This window comes from Coregonus lavaretus (assembly GCF_964263955.1).
Source record: "Coregonus lavaretus genome assembly, chromosome: 13".
Classification (NCBI taxonomy): Eukaryota; Metazoa; Chordata; class Actinopteri; order Salmoniformes; family Salmonidae; genus Coregonus; species Coregonus lavaretus.
The window spans coordinates 27,809,663-27,830,056 of record NC_140000.1 but is presented as its reverse complement, the minus strand read 5'-3'; the positions used below and the strand labels follow the sequence as shown (position 1 = coordinate 27,830,056).

Sequence of the window (20,394 nt, the reverse complement as noted above, 5' to 3'; positions counted from 1 at the left end):
TTCCCCCCCACCCTTCGGTTGAAGGGATGGGTGATGATGGTATTGCTTTTGTTGATGTGTTTAATAAAGAGTTGGCTCCACCTGACTTTGTCAAAAAAGAGCCCCTTTTCCATAATACGTCCGAGAGCGTTCAAATCTCACCCTCTCTACCCTACCACTCTAAGCGCCGTTCAGCCCACCAAGGGTGCGTTGCTGGACAGGCATTCAGAGTAGGTACACATAACACTTCAGGTATAAGAAGTGCTTCACATAGCAGACAGCAGTCTCGGTCAAACTCTGACATGATGACGCAGTCGCTATTTGGGGATGGCGCACTATCGCAGACTAAGGTCTCGGTTAGTGCGATTCAGACCCATGCTGCGTTCACGGAGGGCCCGATTACCACGGTCACGAAGGTGCCCAGTGTATCGGCGCCCCCGCTTCTTTCTGAATGCGCCAATGCTCACCACACTGAGTGTAGTTCAGCCCACCAGAGGTGCAGAGCTGAACGCACACAGGAGGTGAAAGGAGGAAAGAGACCAAGACGCCGTCTTGGTTTATCTCAAAGAGACCTCATTTTACAGACTCCTAGGAGTATTGTAGTGAGTGGCTCTAATAGCGGATTGCAGTCACCTACGATGACGTAATCGCTTGCTGGGGATGGTGCCCTGTCGCAGGCTGTGGTCTCGGTCAGTGCAATTCAGACCCGCGCTGCTTTCACAGAGGGCAGGAATACGACGGTTACGGGTTTAACTGACGTCTCTGCCCCTCCTTCTGGTTCAGAACGCACTAATGTTTCCTCTCCCTTTCATGGGAGGCCCGCCTTGGGCTGTTCCACCACCTCAGTGTTGGGGAACAGCGGCGGCAAGGGCCATAGAGGAATACAGGTCCTTCCTACTGAATGTACCACAGCTTCGTGCTCGGCCGCTTTCTCTGTATTGCTGGCAGTGGCAGCGAAGCTGCACCCTCTCACGCTGGCTACAACAGATGTTGCAGAAGGGTTATGCTCTCCAATTCCATCGGACTCCACCCCCATTCAGGGGAGTAGTGGAGACGGTGATGAAAACGCCCGAAAAAGTGGCCGCTCTGGTTTCAGAGATCACTGAACTTTTGGCAAAGGAGGCGGTCACAGTGGTTCCCCAGGAGCAAAGGAACAAGGGGCTATATTCGCCCTACTTCCTGGTGCCCAAAAAGACGGGGGGGATGAGGCCGATATTGGATTTACGCATTCTCAAGAAGAGTGTAACCAAACGGCCCTTTCGAATGCTAACGACAAAACGTCTGCTGGAATGACGGCGCTGTCGATCATGTCACTCTTGGGTCTCATGTCGTCAGCCCACTCTGTGGTTCCGCTGGGACTCCTGCACATGCGCAGGATGCAGCGATGGTTATTGGAGAAACCTGCGCGTTCTCACGCACGGAGTCCCGATAGGCAAAGTGTCCTCTTACATCCCAGTGTTCACAGATGCGTCTCTGACTGGATGGGGAGGGACATGTCAGACCCAAGCGATAGGAGGTGTGTGGCCTCTTTCGAGTCGCCACATCAACCTCTTGGAGTTGGAAATGGTTCGACTGGTTTTGACCCACTTCGCGTCTACCCTTTGGGGTCGCGATGTGTTGGTCTGGTCAGACAACCGGACCACAGTAGCCCACATAAATCGCCAGGGAGGAGTCAGGTCTCCTGCTCTCCATCGGGCGGCAGAGGAATTGTGGCTGTGGGCTCACGAGCACCTTCGCTCGTTGAGAGCAGCACACATTCCGGGCTACTTGAACGTAGGAGCAGACCTCATGTCAAGAGGGGGTCCTTGAGACGACGAGTGGTGTCTGCATCCGGACATTGTTCTCCAAATTCGGGAACAGTTTGGGAGAGCCGAGTTGGATCTATTCGCGTCACGTGTGAACGTGCAATGTCCCCTATGGTTCTCTCTGAGGGAACAGGAAGAACCGCCACTAGGAAGAGATGCCTTTGCGCACCACCCGTGGCCGAGAGTTCTTCTGTATGCATTCCCTCCGCTGTCCTGCATTCTCCCACTGTTAGCCAGGGTGAGGTCAGGAGGGCTGTCAGTGATACTGGTAGCCCCCGATCGCCCAGGGGCTCCTTGGTTTGCGGAGATGAGTCAGATGTTGATTGCGCCACCTTGGCCAATTCCACATCGACGGGACGCGTTGTCTCAGGCGGGGGGCACGATAGGGCAGTTGCCCATAATCGGCCAACCACTGAAGGCCTGGCTGCTGAGAGGGACAGGCTAGAGCGCTGTGGGTTATCTGATGCGGTGATCAGGACCATACAGGGTTCATGTGCCAGTTCCACTTCTAAGATGTATGCCAGTAGATGGAACGTGTTTTCACAATGGTGTGTCACACAAGGTGTAGACCCCATGAGCTGTCAGGTTGAGAGTATTCTCTCTTTCCTACAGCTTATGTTTGACGAGCAGAGATCGCCCCACACCATTAAGGTGTTTGCAGCGGCGATTTCAGCTTGTCACGAGGGGTTTGGCAGAGACAATGTATTTAGCCACCCTCTAGTGAAACGTTTCCTATTAGGAACGCGGCGGCTTAGGCCAACACCTAGAGCCACGCTTCCTCAGTGGGATTTGGCTTTGGTACTCAAAGCGCTATGTAAGTCGCCGTTCGAGCCATTGAATCAAATACCCCTCAAGATGCTGTCTTTGAAGACAGCACTGTTGCTCGCTTTGACTACGGCTAAGCGTGTTAGTGATTTGTGTGCTCTTTCGACGAGACCCGACTGCCTGGCCATTAATGGCGATCTGAGCAGAGCGGTGTTACGTCCTAACCCGGCATTTGTGCCGAAGGTTATTAGGAGTTCATATAGATCACAGACCGTGGAGCTATGGGCTTTTTCTCCTCCTCCTCATAGAGAGAGGAGTGAGGAAATGCTCCATCGCCTGTGCCCAGTACGCGCCTTGGCGTGTTACGTTGAGCGCACAGCAGCGATTAGGTCATCGTCTCAGCTGTTTGTTTGTCATGGTGCTGCTGCACTAGGTAGACCACTTTTGAAACAGCGTCTGTCTCATTGGCTCTGTGAGGGCATTGAGACAGCTTATGAGGCAGCGGGGCGACAATTGCCTCAGGGTATCAGAGCTCACTCCACTCGTGGAGTAGCAGCTTCTACTGTCCTTTTCAGAGGAACAGGGGTAGAGGATATATGTAGAGCGGCGTCATGGTCAACACCGTCTCCATTTATCCGTTTCTATCTCTTGGATATGCCTTCTAACTCTTTGGCTCAGTCTGTACTCAGCGTGGCTGAAGGGAGACTTTGAGCTAGGAGGAGAGGAATGCAGGACTGTGGAGACAGGTTCTCTATCAGGTCCGCTTCTGATAGAAGGACATATTTTTGGCATGACTCCTGACTGACAGGTTCAGTACAGTAGAGGGCATGTATTGATCTGCCCACCAGTGATTCACTGGAGTGAGGCGGGATGATGAGGGATAATAGGAGTAACCTGGGTCACGAAACTATTAGACCAGTCATGACAATTTGACGGAATGTGACGTCATCTATCTGCTTGTTCAGATTAGTATGAATCATGTTTTGGGATCTGCCCACTAATCTCTGGGGTTCCATTGATTGAGTGAGGCGGTCTACCGTGTACACAATGTAGAGTGACACTTTGTGTCATTCCATTAGTGGTAGGTAGTATTGTAACAGGATATTGAGGTACCATCTATCTGCTAGTACAGATTAGTATGGCCTGTATTTTGGTGATCTGCCCACTAGTCATTGGTGTTTCCATTGGACTAGGTGGGGCGGGTTTTTAACCGATGACGCAGTATATTGTGACACTTGTAGGGTGACAGTGGTTACAGTACTGCGGGAATTGGTTGCAGCCATTGCTAGGCCTGACCTTTTCATTTTGATGGGAAGTGTTGGGCTCGGCAGGGAGTACATTTTGGAGCGCTACGCTCCGCCTTAAACCAATAGGAGCAGAGCTCCCCTATGGGGCGGAGCTCCACGATATAGAACGATTAGTTACCGGAGTGTAACTCCAGTTCTATGAGTGGAGCGGAGCCCCATAGGGGAGCTCTGCTCCTAGTGGTTTACCCTCTGCCCTAAGGCAGCATCAGCCTGAGACAAAATGATGCACACACCTGCAGCCAATAGGAGTACAGGTGTCCCTATAAGAGGGGATGCCTCCCCTCAATCAGCCACCCGAGATATTTATCTTCAGCGAGACTAGAGAGGGTCGGCAGGGTCTTAAGTCCTATGGGGCTCCGCTTCACTCATAGAACTGGAGTTACACTCCGGTAACTAATTGTTCTATATCGTGGAGCTCCGCCCCATTGGGGAGCTCTGCTCCTAGTGGTTTAAGGCGGAGCGTAGCGCTCCAAAATGTACTCCCTGCCGAGCCTAACACTTCCCATTAAAAAATGAAAAGGTCAGGCCTAGCAATGGCTGCAACCAATTCCCGCAGTACTGCAACTAAGAACCCATACGGGCGTCACAATATACTGCGTCATCGGTTGAAGACCCGCCCCACCTAGTTCAATGGCAATGCCAATGACTAGTGGGCAGATCACCAGAATAAAAGCCATACTAGTCTGTACTAGCAGATAGATGTGCCTCAATATCCTGTGAAAACACTACCGACCACTAATGGAATGACACAAAGTGTCACTCTACATTGTGTACACGGTAGACCGCCTCACTCACTCAATGGAATCCCAGAGATTAGTGGGCAGGAACAAAACATGGGTCATACTAAACTGAACAAGCAGATAGATGACCTCACATTCTGTCAAATCAATACATGCCTCTACTGTACTGAACCTGTCAGTCAGGAGTCATGCCACAAGATATGCTTTCCTATCCAAAGCGGACCTGATGGAAACCTGTGTCCATAGTCCTGCTTTTTCCTCTCTTTCTAGCTCAAGATCTCCCTTCAGCTATGCTGAGTACAAATCGAGCCAAAGAGATAGAAAGCCTATCTATCAAAAAACATGTCTTCCTAACCAAAGCGGACCTGATGGAAACCTGTGTCCACAGTCCTGCTTTTACTCTCTTTCTTGCTCAAGATCTCCCTTCAGCCACGCTGAGTACAGATCGAGCCAAAGAGTTAGAAGACATATCTAAGAGATAGAAACTGATAAATGGAGACGGCGTCGACCATGATGCTGCTCTACAAATATCCTCTACCCCTGTTCCTCTGAAAAGGGCAGTAGAAGCTGCTACTCCACGAGTGCAGTGAGCTCTGATACCCTGAGGCAGTTGTCGCCCCGCTGCCTCATAAGCTGTCTCAATGCCTTCACAAAGCCAATGAGACAATCGCTGTTTTGACACAAACAGCTGAGGCGATGACCTAATCGCTGCTGTGCGCTCAACGTAACACGCCAAAGCGCGCACTGGGCACAAGCAATTAAGCTTTTCCTCACTCCTCTCCCTATGAGGAGGGGGAGAAAAAGCCCACAACTCCACGGTCTGTGATCTATATGAACTGCTAATAACCTTCGGCACAAACGCCGGGTTAGGACGTAACACCGCTCTGCTCAGATCGCCATTAGTGGCAAGGCAGTCGGGTCTCGTCGACAGAGCACATAAATCACTGACACGCTTACCGGTAGTCAAAGCGAGCAACAGTGCCGTCTTTATAGACAGCATCTTGAGGGGTATTTGATTCAATGGCTCGAACGGCGACTTACATAGCGCTTCGAGTACCAAAGCCAAATCCCACTGGGGCAGCGTGGCTCTAGGCATTGGCCTAAGCCGCCGCGTTCCCAATAAGAAACGTTTCACTAGAGGGTGGCTGAACACATTCGTTCCGCCAAACCCCTCATGACCAGCTGAAATCGCCGCTGCAAACACTCTAATGGTGGCGGGCGATTTCTGCTTATCAAACATAAACTGCAGGAAAGAGAGCACACTCTCAACCTGACAGTTCATGGGGTCCACACCTTGTGTGTCACACCATCGTGAAAAAACGTTCCATCTGCTGGTATACATCCTAGAAGTGGAACTGGCTCGTGCACCCTGTATGGTTCTGATCACTGCATCAGATAACCCACGGCGCCTCAACCTGTCCCATTCAGGAACCAAGCCTTCAGTGGTTGGCCGATTATGGGCAACTGCCCTATCGAGCCTCCCGCCTGGGTCAACGCGTCCCGTCGATGTGGAATTGTCCAAGGTGGCGCAATCAACATCTGAATCATCTCCGCAAACCACGGAGCCCCTGGTCGATCGGGGGCTATCAATACTATTGACAGCCCTCCTGATCTCACCCTGGCTAACAGTGGGAGAATGCAAGACAGCGGAGGGAATGCATACAGAAGAACTTTCGGCCACGGGTAGTGCGTGAATGCGTCTCTTCCCAGTGGTGGTTCGTCCTGTTCCCTCAGGGAGAACCAAAGGGGACATTGCGCGTTCACACGTGACGCGAATAGATCCAACTCGGCTCTCCCGAACTGTTCCCAAATTTGGAGAACAATGTCCGGATGCAGACACCACTCGTCGTCTCGAGGACCCCCTCTTGACATGAGGTCTGCGCCTACGTTCAAGTAGCCCGGAATGTGTGCTGCTCTCAACGAGCGAAGGTGCTTGTGAGCCCACAGCCACAATTCCTCTGCCGCCCAGTGGAGAACAGGAGACCTGACTCCTCCCTGGCGATTTATGTGAGCTACTGTGGTCCGGTTGTCTGACCAGACCAGCACATCGCGACCCCGAAGGGTAGACACGAAGTGGGTCAGAACCCCCCGTCTTTTTGGGCACTAGGAAATAAGGCGAATATAGCCCCTTGTTCCTTTGCTCCCAGGGAACTACTGTGACCACCTCCTTCGCCAAAAGTTCCGTAATCTCTGACATCAGAGCGGCCACTTTGTCTGGCGTTTTCATCACCGTCTCCACCACTCCCCTGAACGGGGGTGGGGTTAGATGGAATTGGAGGGCATAACCCTTCTGCAACGTCTGTTCTAGCCAGCGTGAGAGGGTACAGCTTCGCTGCCACTGCCAGCAACGCAGAGAAAGCGGGAGCGCGCGAAGCTGTGGTGCATTCAGTAGGAAGGACCTGTATTCCTCTATGGCCCTCGCCGCCGCTATTCCCCAGCACTGGGTTGGTGGAATAGCCCAGGGCGGGCCCCCCTCGAAAGGGAGAGGAAAAATCAGCACGTTCTGAGAGAATCGGAGGCCTTGATACGTCAGTTACGTCTGTAACTCTAGTATTCCGGCCCTCCGTGAACGTAGCACGGGTTTGAGCTACACTGGCTAAGGTATTAACCTGAGACAAAGCAGACACAGCCTTCCCCGGATAGCAATTGCGTCATCATGTCATTGTCTGACCGAGACTGCTGCTTGCCATGAGAGCCGTCCACTACAGTACTCATGAGAGTCTGGAAAGTGTGGTCTCTAACCACAAGGTGGCACCACAATACCTATTTTTCACTAGCCTCATGAGATTGCTCAACTGCACACTCTAGGTGTGGTGAACTATACTCAGAGTAGTGGGTATCATTACGTTCTGCATTAACCGGGGGCGCCAATACATTGGTTACACCTGTAACTCTAGTATTTCGGCCCTCCGTGAACGTCGCACGGGTCTGAACTGCGCTGACTGAGGCATTAGCCTGAGGCAAAGCGTCATTCCCAGCTAGCGGCTGCGTCTTCATGTCATACTTAGACTGAGACAGCTGCCTGCTATGTGAGACCTTTACTACAGTGCTCCTAAGAGTCTGTAGTGTAAGGTCTTTATTTAGTGAGCTAAGGCTACGCCTTGCTGCCCTTTTCTCCTTCCTCTCCTGTGTGTGTTCAACTACGCATCATCGGTGGGTTGAACTACACTCAGGATGGTGGGAGAAAATCATGGGGCGTGAAGTACTCTGAACGTTTTTCAACGTGTCATGGAATAGGGGCTCTTTTGTGACAATGTCAGTGGGAGCCAACTCTTTATTCAAACATGAACAATCATTTCCCTCCACGCCCTGAACAATGGGGTGGGGGGGAACAGTGGGCTCTGTTGCGTCCAGCGCCGAGCCGTCATCCGTTCTCTCCCCCTCGTCCCGTCATTGGCGCCGTCTCTTTTGGCTGACCTTCTGGTGCTGCCAGGACGGTTTCAAGACGACCTCCCTCGCCGGCGGAATCGTCGTAGCCACTGTCGTCGCTGGGGGGGCCGAGCCCGCTCGCCTGCTGTCAGTGGTCGACGCCTGTCGCCTGGCCCGTCGCCTGGCCCGTCGCCTCCCTGTAGACCTACTGGGGGCGTTAGAGGGTGGTGGGTTAGTTGGCGCCTGGCTAGACCTCCCTGCCAATGGCAGGTGTCTAGCCAGGTGCTTCTTATCCTCCTCAAGTTTGGCGAAACGCTCTTTTTTCTCCTTCACGGCGACCCCGAAAAGGCCTTCGCTAGAGAGGGGAGCGTTTAACAGCGAGGCTCTGTCTGTCTCCTTCATGGCCGTCATGGACAGCCAGAGGTGACGTTCCATGACCACCGAAGTGGCCATGGACCGGCCTGCGCATATCGCCGATGCCTGTGTCAGGTGGAGAATAGCGCCAGAAATCCTGGACGCCTCTTCCACCTCCTCGCTGGTCAACTCAGACCTTCCCGTCGTTAGACGAGATAGGGAGGCCGCGAGGAGAGCAATATTATTTGCTGCCGACACAGCTTGGGCTCCCAGCGTGAAAGACTTCTCAGCCAGCTGTGCTGTGAGTTTGTCCTTCTGCGCCGGCAAGGTGGCTTTCTTGGAGGCCGCCCAGAGACTCGAACCCGGCACTAGATACGCCGCCATGGCGCTCTCGAGCCTAGGGATTCCCTTAGCAGCCCACTCATTTCCAGCCACTCTCGTGAATGGGGAGTACACCCTGGCCGGCGAACGCGCCGCCAGGGGTGCTTCCCACGAGCCCTTGGCATACTTTCCAAGAGAAGGCATAGCAGGAGCCATTGGCTCAGCTGCCTTTCTTGGTCTAGAGTAAGGGCCGCCCTCCATCATATCAACCTCCCCGGGGGGGGAAGAGGGGGCATCTCTATCTCTAGTCGCCTAGCGGCTCTCTCAATGAGTCCAGGGAAGTCTGAACGCAAAGAAGCCGCTGCGAAGGACAGGGCTACTGATGTGTCAGAGCCCGTGTCGTCTTCGCACAAGGAGCCATAAGACCTCTCACTCCCCAAAGGGAAGGGGGTCTTGAAGGTCTGCGTCAGAGGGTCGGATTGTTCCATTGGAACATCCATCTCTGCGTCTCTCTCCTTGTCATCCTCTGAGTCCGCGCTGTCCGACGACGCCTCTGAAGCAGAGGCGAGAAGAGACAGCACATCCTCCAAAGGGATATCCTCCCTAAAAAACGCTCAGTGCTGCTTCCTCTCCTTCCTAGGAAGGAGGGCGCAGGAGGCGCAGTTAGGGGGATTGCCGGTCCCGTCCTTGGCATGCTGCGGCCCCAAACACACGAAACAAAGGTCGTGGGGGTCCGTAGACGCCATGGAGGTGCATCGGCACTGAGCCCTGAAAAGGGCTTTTGGGGGTGGAAAATCTCCTGGGGTGCTCATTTAGAAGACGTCGATGGCTGGCTCATCGACGGTGAGTTCTTCACGAGTCTTCGTCTCTTCTTGGCTTCTTCAGTCTAGTCCAGTCGCTGAAGATAAAGGGAGGCTGATTGAGGGGAGGCATCCCCTCTTATAGGGACACCTGTACTCCTATTGGCTGCAGGTGTGTGCATAATTTTGTCTCAGGCTGATGCTGCCTTAGGGCAGAGGGTAAACCACTAGGAGCAGAGCTCCCCTATGGGGCGGAGCTCCACGATATAGAACTAATCGGTTTAGACACTGCCATGCTTCACTGTGGGGATGGTGTTCTCGGGGTGATGAGAGGTGTTGCTTATATTTTTCTTTAAGCAATGGCTTTTTTCTGGCCATTCTTCCGTAAAGCCCAGCTCTGTGGAGTGTACAGCTTAAAGTGGTCCTATGGACAGATACTCCAATCTCCGCTGTGGAGCTTTGCAGCTCCTTCAGGGTTATCTTTGGTCTCTTTGTTGCCTCTCTGATTAATGCTCCTCCTTGCCTGGTCCGTGGGTTTTGGTGGGCGGCCCTCTCTTGGCAGGTTTGTTGTGGTGCCATATTCTTTCAATTTTTCAATAATGGATTTAATGGTGCACCTTGGGATGTTCAAAGTTTCGGATATGTTTTTATAACCCAACCCTGATGTGTACTTCTCCACATCTTTGTCCCTGACCTGTTTGGAGAGCTCATTGGTCTTCATGGTGCCGCTTGCTTGGTGGTGCCCCTTGCTTAGTGGTGTTGCAGACTCTGGGGCCTTTCAGAACAGGTGTATATATACTGAGATCATGTGACACTTAGATTGCACACAGGTGGACTTTATTTAACTAATTATGTGACTTCTGAAGGTAATTGTTGCACCATATCTTATTTAGGCTTCATAGCAAAGGGGGTGAATACATATGCACACACCACTTTTCCATTATAAATTTTTTAGCATTTTTTTAAACAAGTTATTTTTTTCATTTCACTTCACCAATTTGGACTATTTTGTGTATGTCCATTACATTAAATCCAAATAAAAATCCATTTAAATTACAGGTTGTAATGAAACCAAATAGGAAAAACGCTAAGGGGGATGAATACTTTTGCAAGGCACTGTACCTGTTTCACCTGTGAGCTGGAGTTAGGTTCTAGCTCTGGTATGTGAGCTGTGTGGGGAGGCTGTCCATAGCCTGGTATACCCCAACCTGCTATAGTTGGTTTGGCAGGGTAGGCCTGATTAAGGCTTAAGTTTTCGATTTAGGTTAAAATCTGTATTTTGAGTCTGTTATTGTAGATTATGTAAATATTCATTCATTGGATATCGTCATTCACCGGGAACCACCTTTCACTGTTAATAAACTGGACACTATTTTGCACCTGAACATGCTGCCTCCTGCTACTTACTGTCCATATGGCTGCTTCAACATCCGGTCTCTACGACAGCATCAGAGAGAAAATTGAGCATTCTTCAAGCTAATTTCCTGCAATTCTACACATTTTGTCATGGGGCAGAGAGACTTTTTGTTGTTGCAGCTTTTAAGCTAATATCCTGCAATTCTACACATTTTCCTATGAGGCAGAGAGAACAAAATTCAGTTTATGTTCCAAAAACATTTTAAGGGGAATACAAGAAGTATTGAGTTGAACATGTTTTAATTGATGGAGTACTATGGATACCAATATCGCTGTGAGCCTCCAAGCAATTCTGTGTGGACCTAATAAATTTTTTTGGGGAAAGAATATTGTGAAACACTATCATTCCACTATTATTGTGGATCTTAATAACATACATCGTAGATTAAAGGCGCTAGGCCATATGTAATATTTTTTCATTGTTATTTCTGAAAATGTTCTTAAGATCTACAGTAACAGTGGAATGATAGTGTTTCACAATATTCTTTCCCCAAAAAAGTGTATTAGGTCCACACAGAATTGCATTTAATGGTAGAGCCTTCTTATTGGTCAACAAAAGACGACCATCTCGTTGTCAAATTGACTGAGTTTCCTTTAGCTTCAATAGACAGGTTAGCTGACGTCACTTAAACGATGCGCACGCTTAGAAGGGGCAGAAGGCTGTGTGTTATTATGGTTCTGGATGGCCAGATAGCTAGCAACAATGACAAGAAACTGCCATGTGGTGAATCCTAAGTGGCTCCTCTGACCTTGTTCTTAATACCATGTCTTATTTGTAGGTGTTTTGACTGATGTCACAACTATGCTAATATGGCAAATAATGTGCTAGCTAGCTAACCAACAACTAACGATGTATTTGAGAAACAAGTAATAATAATAATAATAATATGCCATTTAGCAGACGCTTTTATCCAAAGCGACTTACATTGTGCAACTTTGTGTTTTCAATAAACATTGGAGATGGAATATGTTGACAAATGCTGTCAAATCTACGCCAATCCCATGTTTTGCCCCATAGTTGCACACTTATCGGGTTTGTTGCTAAACAACCCACCCCTTCTATAGCCCCAAAGTAAGATTCCACAGCAACAAATTCTAAATTGGCTACAAAAAAATAGGTTAGGGTTTAATTTAAGGTTAGGCATAAGGTTAGCATTGCAGTTGTTAGGGTTAGGTTTAAAATCAAATGTTAATTAGAGAAATTGTAGAAATGGGCGGGGTTTATGACTTTGTAGTTATAGAAACGAGTGACGACCAATTGACTGGGGCCAGCAAATCTAGTTGTCAAATTGACTGGGGCTGAGCGATTTCTACGTTTGAGGTTTGCTGGCCCCAGTCAATTTGACAAGAGATTTGCTGGCCCCAGTCAATTTGACAAGAGACTGGGGCCAGCAATAAGGCTGCACCATTAGAATGCAGTTGTGTGCACCCCCAATAACATTTTTGGGGGGAAATATTGTGAAACACTATCACAGGACATTTAAGAAATTACAATGCAAAAATATTACATCTAGCTCCTTTAATATTATTACATTATATTGCATTACACCCTATAAACTTATTTGACATATACCTTGGCTAAAATTTGTTTAATTTGTTGTGGTTAGTAATATTCATGTGGTTTTCTTTTAAATGCAATTCTTTATTTTTTTGATCTGGCAGTACCTGCAGTACCTCCGTAGACCCCACTTTGAGAACCGCCAGGGGAACTCAACTCTTACCCTGCGAGGTCCACAGCCTGCTGGTTTTCTGTTCTACCTGATAATTAATTGCACACACCTGGTGTCCCAGGTCTAAATCAGTCCCTGATTAGAGGGGAACAATGAAAAAATGCAGCGTAACTGGCTTCGAGGTCCAGAGTTGAGTTTGAGGGGACTACTCGATACTATTTCTGATGATATGACAGAAATGTATGAGAAAACAATAACTCCCACAAAGCAGCACGCCATAGGACTGCAGGCGAGGCTAATAAAACTGAAATAACTGTGGTTATCTGAGTTTTGGGTACATTAGTTTGTAGTGCTTGCACACTTACATCTGGTTTATCACTGTATGGTTAAGATGGTTTACTGTATGGTTAAGATGGTTTACTGTATGGATAAGATGGTTTACTGTATGGTTAAGATGGTTTACTTGAACATACAGTAAACCATCAAAGGAATGGCAGATTTAAACCTGAACTATGAACAAATATCAACAAAACTAATAGTCTTTCACAACTTTTATGTACAATACAAAACATCTAAAAAGGAACTACAATGTAGATGGTGTTCGAAAAAGTAAAAAACAAAATTGTCTTTATAGAGGGAATAGTCATGCTTTGCTGTACAGTGTGGTATGATCTTACTCCAAAAACCTCCATAGCCTACAGTCAACTCGGTGGTAAAGACTGGGTAAACGTGAATACACTGCGATACACTTTTTTCCTACATCACAAGCACACATTTAAAGCAGATACATATACACATATGCTTTGTTTACTCCTTGTTGCAACTTGCAACGCTCAAACCCAAATACAGTACACTATATGATGAATCCAGCGTTCACATTCAATACATCCAGTGTATTTACAGTGAAGGTCTGGACATAGGCTAGCCTTCAGCAATATACTTACTTTGTATTCAACATTCTATTCCAAAAATATAATAACAAAATCATTTTTTGTAAAGTAACTTATTTCTGGCATTGAGCACTTGTGTTGAACGTAAGCAGTCAGATATAGGGGGAAATATCAACCACACTACTGATCTTACGCTAATGTCCTGAGAATAGAGAGTATTGAGACTGGTTACTGCAGGTTAAAGCAGGTTTTTATGATCGCCAAATAGAGACCACACAGACTTCTCCTATCACTTTTTTTATTTGTTCTGTTAACCCCGAAAGCTGCTTAACCCAACACGCCATCTGTTCAGTTCATTGTTCCATTCGTGTTTTTAAGGAGATGATGGCCAACAGGTGGTAGGCATTAGTGAGAACATTATTTTCCCACAATACACTTGATGGGATAATCCATGGCCTTGTTAGAATACTTTAAAAAATGCAAATGTCCTTCCTTGTTTCCCTGAGGTAAGCACATATTTATAAGTGACTGAATAGGTTCAACTAAATAACATCATATTACTTTCAACAATCCAACCAATTAAGATATGTGATTACTTCAAAGGAAAGTAGGACGGAAGGACGCATAAATCAACTATTCGAAAAGGCTCCGAGGTCCTGTATTCACTCGTCCATGCCCTCGTCGTCTTCCTCCGCCCTGGCGTCCACCTCGGCTGTGTCGGAGAACTCGTGCAGCAGGACGTACTCGCGGCTGCTGAAGCCAAACTTGAGCACGTCCTTCTCCTTGAGCTCGTAGTAGCGCTGCGCCTCGATGCGCTGGTTGTTCAGGTAGGTGCCATTGCCCGAGCCTAGGTCAATGATGTAGGGCTTCACCCGCCGCCCACCAGTTCCGTCCGAACGCGTGAACTCCACCAGCCTGGAAATCAGCAGACACAGAAAGAACTACATTACCCAGAGGTTGAAAGTGTCCCAACTCAGAACTACATAACCAAGAGCAGGGCTGTCCAACCCTGTTCCTGGAGAGCTACCGTCCTGGAGGTTATCGCTCCAACCCTAATCATCTGATTCTAGTAATTAGCTGGTTGATAAGCTGAATAAGGTTAGTTACAACTGGGGTTGAAACAAAAACCTACAGGTGGGTAGCTCTCCAGGAACAGGGTTGGAGAGCCCTGACCTAGAGATTGAAATCACAAACAACTACATTAACCAGACGTTAAAAGTGTCAGACTTCAACAAAATGTTGTGAAATTATGTAAGTGGGAAAAAGGCATAATTTCAAAACATACACAGCTGATTTGCAAAGGCTTAGCAGCTAAACTAATGGCATCCCGAGGGCCTGATTTGAGCATCCAAGTGATTGTCAGATCTCACCTGTACTGGAACACTGCGTGCTGTTTGGAGCAGGAGGGGTGGTCGATTGGGATGTCAGCAATCTTCCTCTGCCGCCCCATCAGGTAGGCACTCTGCCTGTGGACGTACATGACCGGGAGCTGCTCATCGTTCTTGAAGGGGTACAGTCGCCACCTGCGCTTGGGGATGCGAGCCTCTGGGGGCTCGTTGTACTTGATCACTTCCCCCCTGAATGTGTTGGTATCTTCCGTGAGCGCTCCAGACAGTTCAAAGTTGGGCTTCTCTTTATCGACTGGGGGGCTGACTTCGCCCTCGCCCCCCTCTTGGGTACCTTGTCCAAAAGCTTGTCGCTCGTCGTCGTTCTCCTCAAACCGGTGCCGGTTGTCCCGTCGTCGATTGTCGTGCTGCTGTCTCTCGGCCTGCTGCTCCTGGAAAGAGCGGGAGTCCCTGTCTCTGGGCCTGCCCCCACCTCCACCCCTCTCCCTCTCTCCTCGTTCTCGCTCCCTGGGTCTGTCAGACTCTCTGGGTCCGTCAGCCTGCTCCCACCTGCTTCGCCGCACTGGTGGCTCCGAGGGCTCTGGCTTATCGTTGCGGTCACGCCTTCTCCGGTCATCGGCACCTCTGTGGTCATCCTGCTCCTGTAGGGGAGACAGTGGGACAGGAGAGTCAAGCACAGGGTCAAAATTAGTTGGTAAAGTGTTATCATTTACGGAATACATTTGCTGCATTAAAAGTTGTACATGTATGCATTTCCCCAATTGTTACATTTACTCATAAGTAATGACAGAATCACCCGCTTTATTTTGACTTCGGCACCATGGGTAGGGCTTCGGCTCCTGCCGGTGTTTTTGGGCGATCTGTCTCGTCTTCCCAACGCCCTTCTACCTGGCGAATGACCTTTTGTCCTTGGTGGCGATCTAGTCAATCAAATCAACAAGGAAAGGCTTTAAAACCAATAGTTTAGTAATTTAACACCAAGGCTAACTAGCTACTACGGACAGCTCCTACTGGATTCTTCTCTGAGCGACATCTGACAAATCATTTGTAATGCAGGGCTCGACATACAGGATGGCCACTGGCCTAGGGAGATTTTGGAAACCCTTCGGGCCAGTCAATCATCCACGTCAGTGCCCTGCTTAGGCCAGTGAAAATAATATTGTAATAATGCTATTTTCAATCTAGGATATATAATTGTTGAAAAACAGACAAATTCCCAAAGCTGTTACTTCGTTATGAACATGATTTATTACACGCACCGCACACATAGCTTTTGAGAGGAATATAATCTGTCGGGCAGCAAAAGCATGCAGCTCTCAACTGGTTGTCGCGTAGAGCAGCTCACAGAAGAAAGACAGCGGTAGGGAAGACGTTTCAACTTATGATAACTACCAGTAAAAGCTAAGGCAACAATGGGTATGCAAACCAGGTATTTAAAACGTTTGGTCCGAAGTCTTGGTTAAATCTTTGCGATGCGCAATTCAGTCATCATGCTCTGTTTGAATTAACATTTCTAAAGGCTTTCCTAAAAAAACCTTCCCAATTAAATTAGGACTGCTAAGTAGACCTACCTGGCAGAATGATATGCATCAATTGGGTCAGCATTTGTTTTGCAAACTCTGGCATCACATTTAGGCTACACTGTACGGTACAGAAACACCGCTAGCCAAACAACTGGCTCTTGCTAGGTGTGCATTTGAATTGAAGGGCAACTACACCCTCCCCCAACATGTATTTTTTTCCAGACCTCAAAAGTAGTCTCCTGATGTGGTTTAACCTCTTAAGGATCGGACCCTTTTTTTCAATTTTCGCCTAAAATGACATACCCAAATCTAACTGCCTGTAGCTCAGGACCTGAAACAAGGATATGCATATTCTTGATACCATTTGAAAGGAAACACTTTGAAGTTTGTTGTAATGTGAAATTAATGTAGGAGAATATAACACATTAGATCTGATAAAAGATAATACAAACAAAAAAACATGCGTTTTCTATTTTTTTTTTTGTTCCATCATTGAAATGCAAGAGAAAGGCCAGAATATAATATTGCAATTTAGGCAACATTTAGATTTTGGCCACTAGATGGCAGCAGCGTGTGCGCAAAGTTTCAGATTGATCCAATGAAGCATTGCAATACTGGACTATTTTGTATCAAGTCTGCGCAAATGTGCCGAATTGGTCAATTGATACATTTTCAAGTACATAACTATAGAGAACATACAAAAATGATATGGTAATACAAAATGTCAGTTTACACACTCCCAGGAATGTCATACATGATGGATCATTAGCTTATACACTAACTTTCACACATCTAGATGGCCGGGCAGGGTGGGTGTGGAGACAGAGACAGCAGGGGTTCAAACTGTAGAACCCAGTTCCTACATTTGAATATAAAAACAGATTTTATCAAACAAAACCGGATGACTGTGTGATATCGCTCTTCGTGGCCGATGTGAGCAAAATGTTTAAAACAGATTAACAAGCACAAGGCCTGAATACCAGGGCGCATTCCCAAAGCATGCACAGACCAGCTGGCAGTGTCTTCACAGACATTTTCAATATCTCCTTGTCCCAGTCTGTAACCCCAACATGTTTCAAGCGGACTACCATTGTCCCTGCTCCCAAGAGCTCCAAGGTAGCCTGCCTAAATGACTATCACCCTGTAGCAATCACATTTGTAATTATGAAGTGCTTTGAAATGCTGGTCATGACACACATCATCCCACACACCCTAGACCCACTCCAATTCGCATACCGCCGCAACATATCCACAGGTGACGCAATCTCAATTGCACTTCACACTGCCCTCTCCCACCTGGACAAGAGGGGAAATAACTATGCGAGAATGCTTTTCATAGACTACAGCTCAGCGTTCAACACCATAGTCCCTTCCAAGCTCATCAAGCTAGGGGACCCAGGGACTGAACCCCTACCTTTACAACTGGATCCCCAGGTGGTGAGGGTAGGCAACAACACCTCCGCCATGCTGACCCTCAACACGGAGGACCCCTAAGGGGTGTGTGCTTAGTCCCCTCCTGTACTGCCTGTTTACCCATGCAGCTGCGTGGCCGCTCACGTCTGCAACATCATCATCAAGTTTGCTTGAGGAAAACAACCTCAACGTCAGTGAGACCAAGGAGCAGATTGTGGACTATCGGAGAAAAAGGGGAGAGCATGCCCCCATCTACATTGACGAGGCTGTAGTTCCTTGGTGTTCGCATCACTAAGGACTTAACATGGTCCACACACACCCCCCAGTCGTGAAGAGGGCACGGCAGCACCTCTTCCCCCTCAGGAGGCTGAAAGGATTTGGCATGGGCCCTCGGATTCTCAAAAAGTTATACAGCTGCACAATCAAGAGCATCTTGATAGGCTGAATCACCGCTTGGTATGGCAAATGCACCGCCCTTGACCGCAAAGCACTTCAGAGGGTGGTGCGGACAGCCCAGTACATCACTGTCAGAGGAAAGCCCCAAAAATTGCCAAAGACTCCAGCCACCCAAGCCATAGACTATTCACTCTGCTACCGTCCGGAGCATCGGCTCTCAGACCAACAGGCTCTGAGACAGCTTCTACCCCCAAGCCATAAGACTGCTAAATAGGGAGTTAATGGTACCAGAACTATCTGCATTGACTATCTTGCACTGACCCTACACACACTCACTAGACTACATATACACACTCACTCATATACACTACACTGACACACCCACATATGCACACACACACACCGACAACACAAACACACATACACATTACACACACACGGACACACTTTTACACTCATCATTTGCTGCTGCTACTCTGTTCTTTATTTTACTCTTATAATTATCTATCCTGATAGCCTAGTGACTTTACCCTGCCTTCATGTGCATATCTACCTCATTTAGCTCGTACCTATGCACATTGACCTGGTACTCGCTGTATATACTGTCAAATCAAATCACGTCACATGCGCAGAATACAACAGGTGTAGACCTTACCGTGAAATGTTTCCTTACAAGCCCTTAACCAACAATGTAGTTAAGAAATTATTTACTAAATAAACTAAAGTAAAAATTTTTTTTTAAATACAATAAAATCAAATAACAATAATGAGGCTATATACAGGGGTCAATGTGTGGGGTACAGGTTACTGTAGCTCCATTCTTGTGGGCGGCAGGTAGCTTAGTGGTTAAGAGTGTTGTGCCAGTAACCGAATGGTCGCTGGTTCTAATCCCCGAGGCGACTAGGTGAAAAATCTGTCAATGTGCCCTTGAGCAAGGCACTTAACCCTAATTGCTCCTGTAAATCGCTCTGGATAAGAGCGTCTGCTAAATGACTAAAATGTATTCCTTGTTACTATTTTGCATCATTTGGAAGGGCTCATAAGCAAGCATTTGACGGTAAAGTCTCCAGTTGTATTCTGCGCATGTGACAAATAAAATGTTATTTGAATTCTAGCTAGCTATCACTTTCCAGTCAACTAACAAATAAGACTTAGCTAGCTAATTGAGGTAAAACTAAGCGACATTCTGCCTTCTCCCTACAGTTTTCAGTCATTTACTTTGCCCACGACTACCTCATGTGAACTACAATCCTGACACCATTTTAATGTTTAGAAACGTCAACAATCATCGCTTGCCATATGTCATTCGAAACATATGCCACTTATCTATCATCATCGAGAAATAAAAGAATACACTTACTCTAACAGTTTTGCAGATCCATTCAGCTATGGGTGCCTCCATCAGATGAAACTACACTTCAGCTACACTTCCCGAGTTACGCTTACACACAGGTGTTGGAATGGAGCATGTTAGCTAGATAGCTAATTAGTACAGGTGGTCGGTCGCCTCTTGTCTTCCGTCAACAAGCGCTGTAACAGAGATATTTCCGTGTGGGAACACTAACCTTATCTCTATCAAGGCGTGTATCAATTTAACCTTTTGTTTTTTTAAATTATATGCTACGAAATATAAGGTCCTTATGCTTCCAAAGCACCGAAGCGTAATCTAAACATTAACGCGTGTTAATGTTCAGATTGCGCGTCGGTACTCTTAACAAAACTCCCACGTACAGAAGACGCCTTCTTCCAATGACTTATGTGTAATGTAATGGAACAGTCATGATCAATGGCTAATTGAGGACTGACGTTAACGTTACACGACTAAAGCATAACAATAAAGCCTACTAGCTAGCTAGCTAAATCGTTAGCTTAGTGGCTAGCTAGTTGCTATTATTGATATTGTGTAACATCATGGCCTTGCAACCCTGCTGTGTAATTTGTGCTCGCTAGCTACAATACCATACACCCATGAAATCAGGCTACCTGCTCGTTCGTCTCCTCTGCGGCGGTGGGCTGCCGTTGGACCCCGAACTCGAGCGGCGTGATCTCTGTGGCCTAGCAGGGCTGAGTTTCTCATGTTTGATTTTCGGTTTTGACTCCCGCACCGGGGATTCCACTCTTTTATGCCGTCTCTCTTTATCCATTATGAAACTTAACCAATATTTGTAAATCGACTAAATCAAGTTCATAGCGAATAAATATGTATAAAAAGTGAACAACAAACTCCACTGAAAACGCTGAGAAAGTTTTCTATTGTGCTCAAGAAAACGTGTTTCCGCTTCCGGCAGAACGCTGGAAAT

General features: G+C 47.7%; 1 protein-coding gene across 1 annotated transcript; it reads right to left on the bottom strand.

The window, feature by feature from the left end:
* Positions 1 to 13,062: 13,062 nt before the first annotated feature.
* Positions 13,063 to 20,377, bottom strand: LOC311140862 (smad nuclear-interacting protein 1-like). The gene is made up of 4 exons (XM_084176135.1): positions 20,078 to 20,377; positions 15,559 to 15,682; positions 14,787 to 15,403; positions 13,063 to 14,331 (listed from the first exon to the last, which is right to left on the bottom strand). Exons 1-4 carry the CDS (start codon positions 20,236 to 20,238, stop codon positions 14,079 to 14,081), a joined length of 1,155 nt encoding a protein of 384 aa, XP_084032261.1. The 5' UTR covers positions 20,239 to 20,377; the 3' UTR covers positions 13,063 to 14,078.
* Between the last annotated feature and the right edge of the window lie 17 nt (positions 20,378 to 20,394).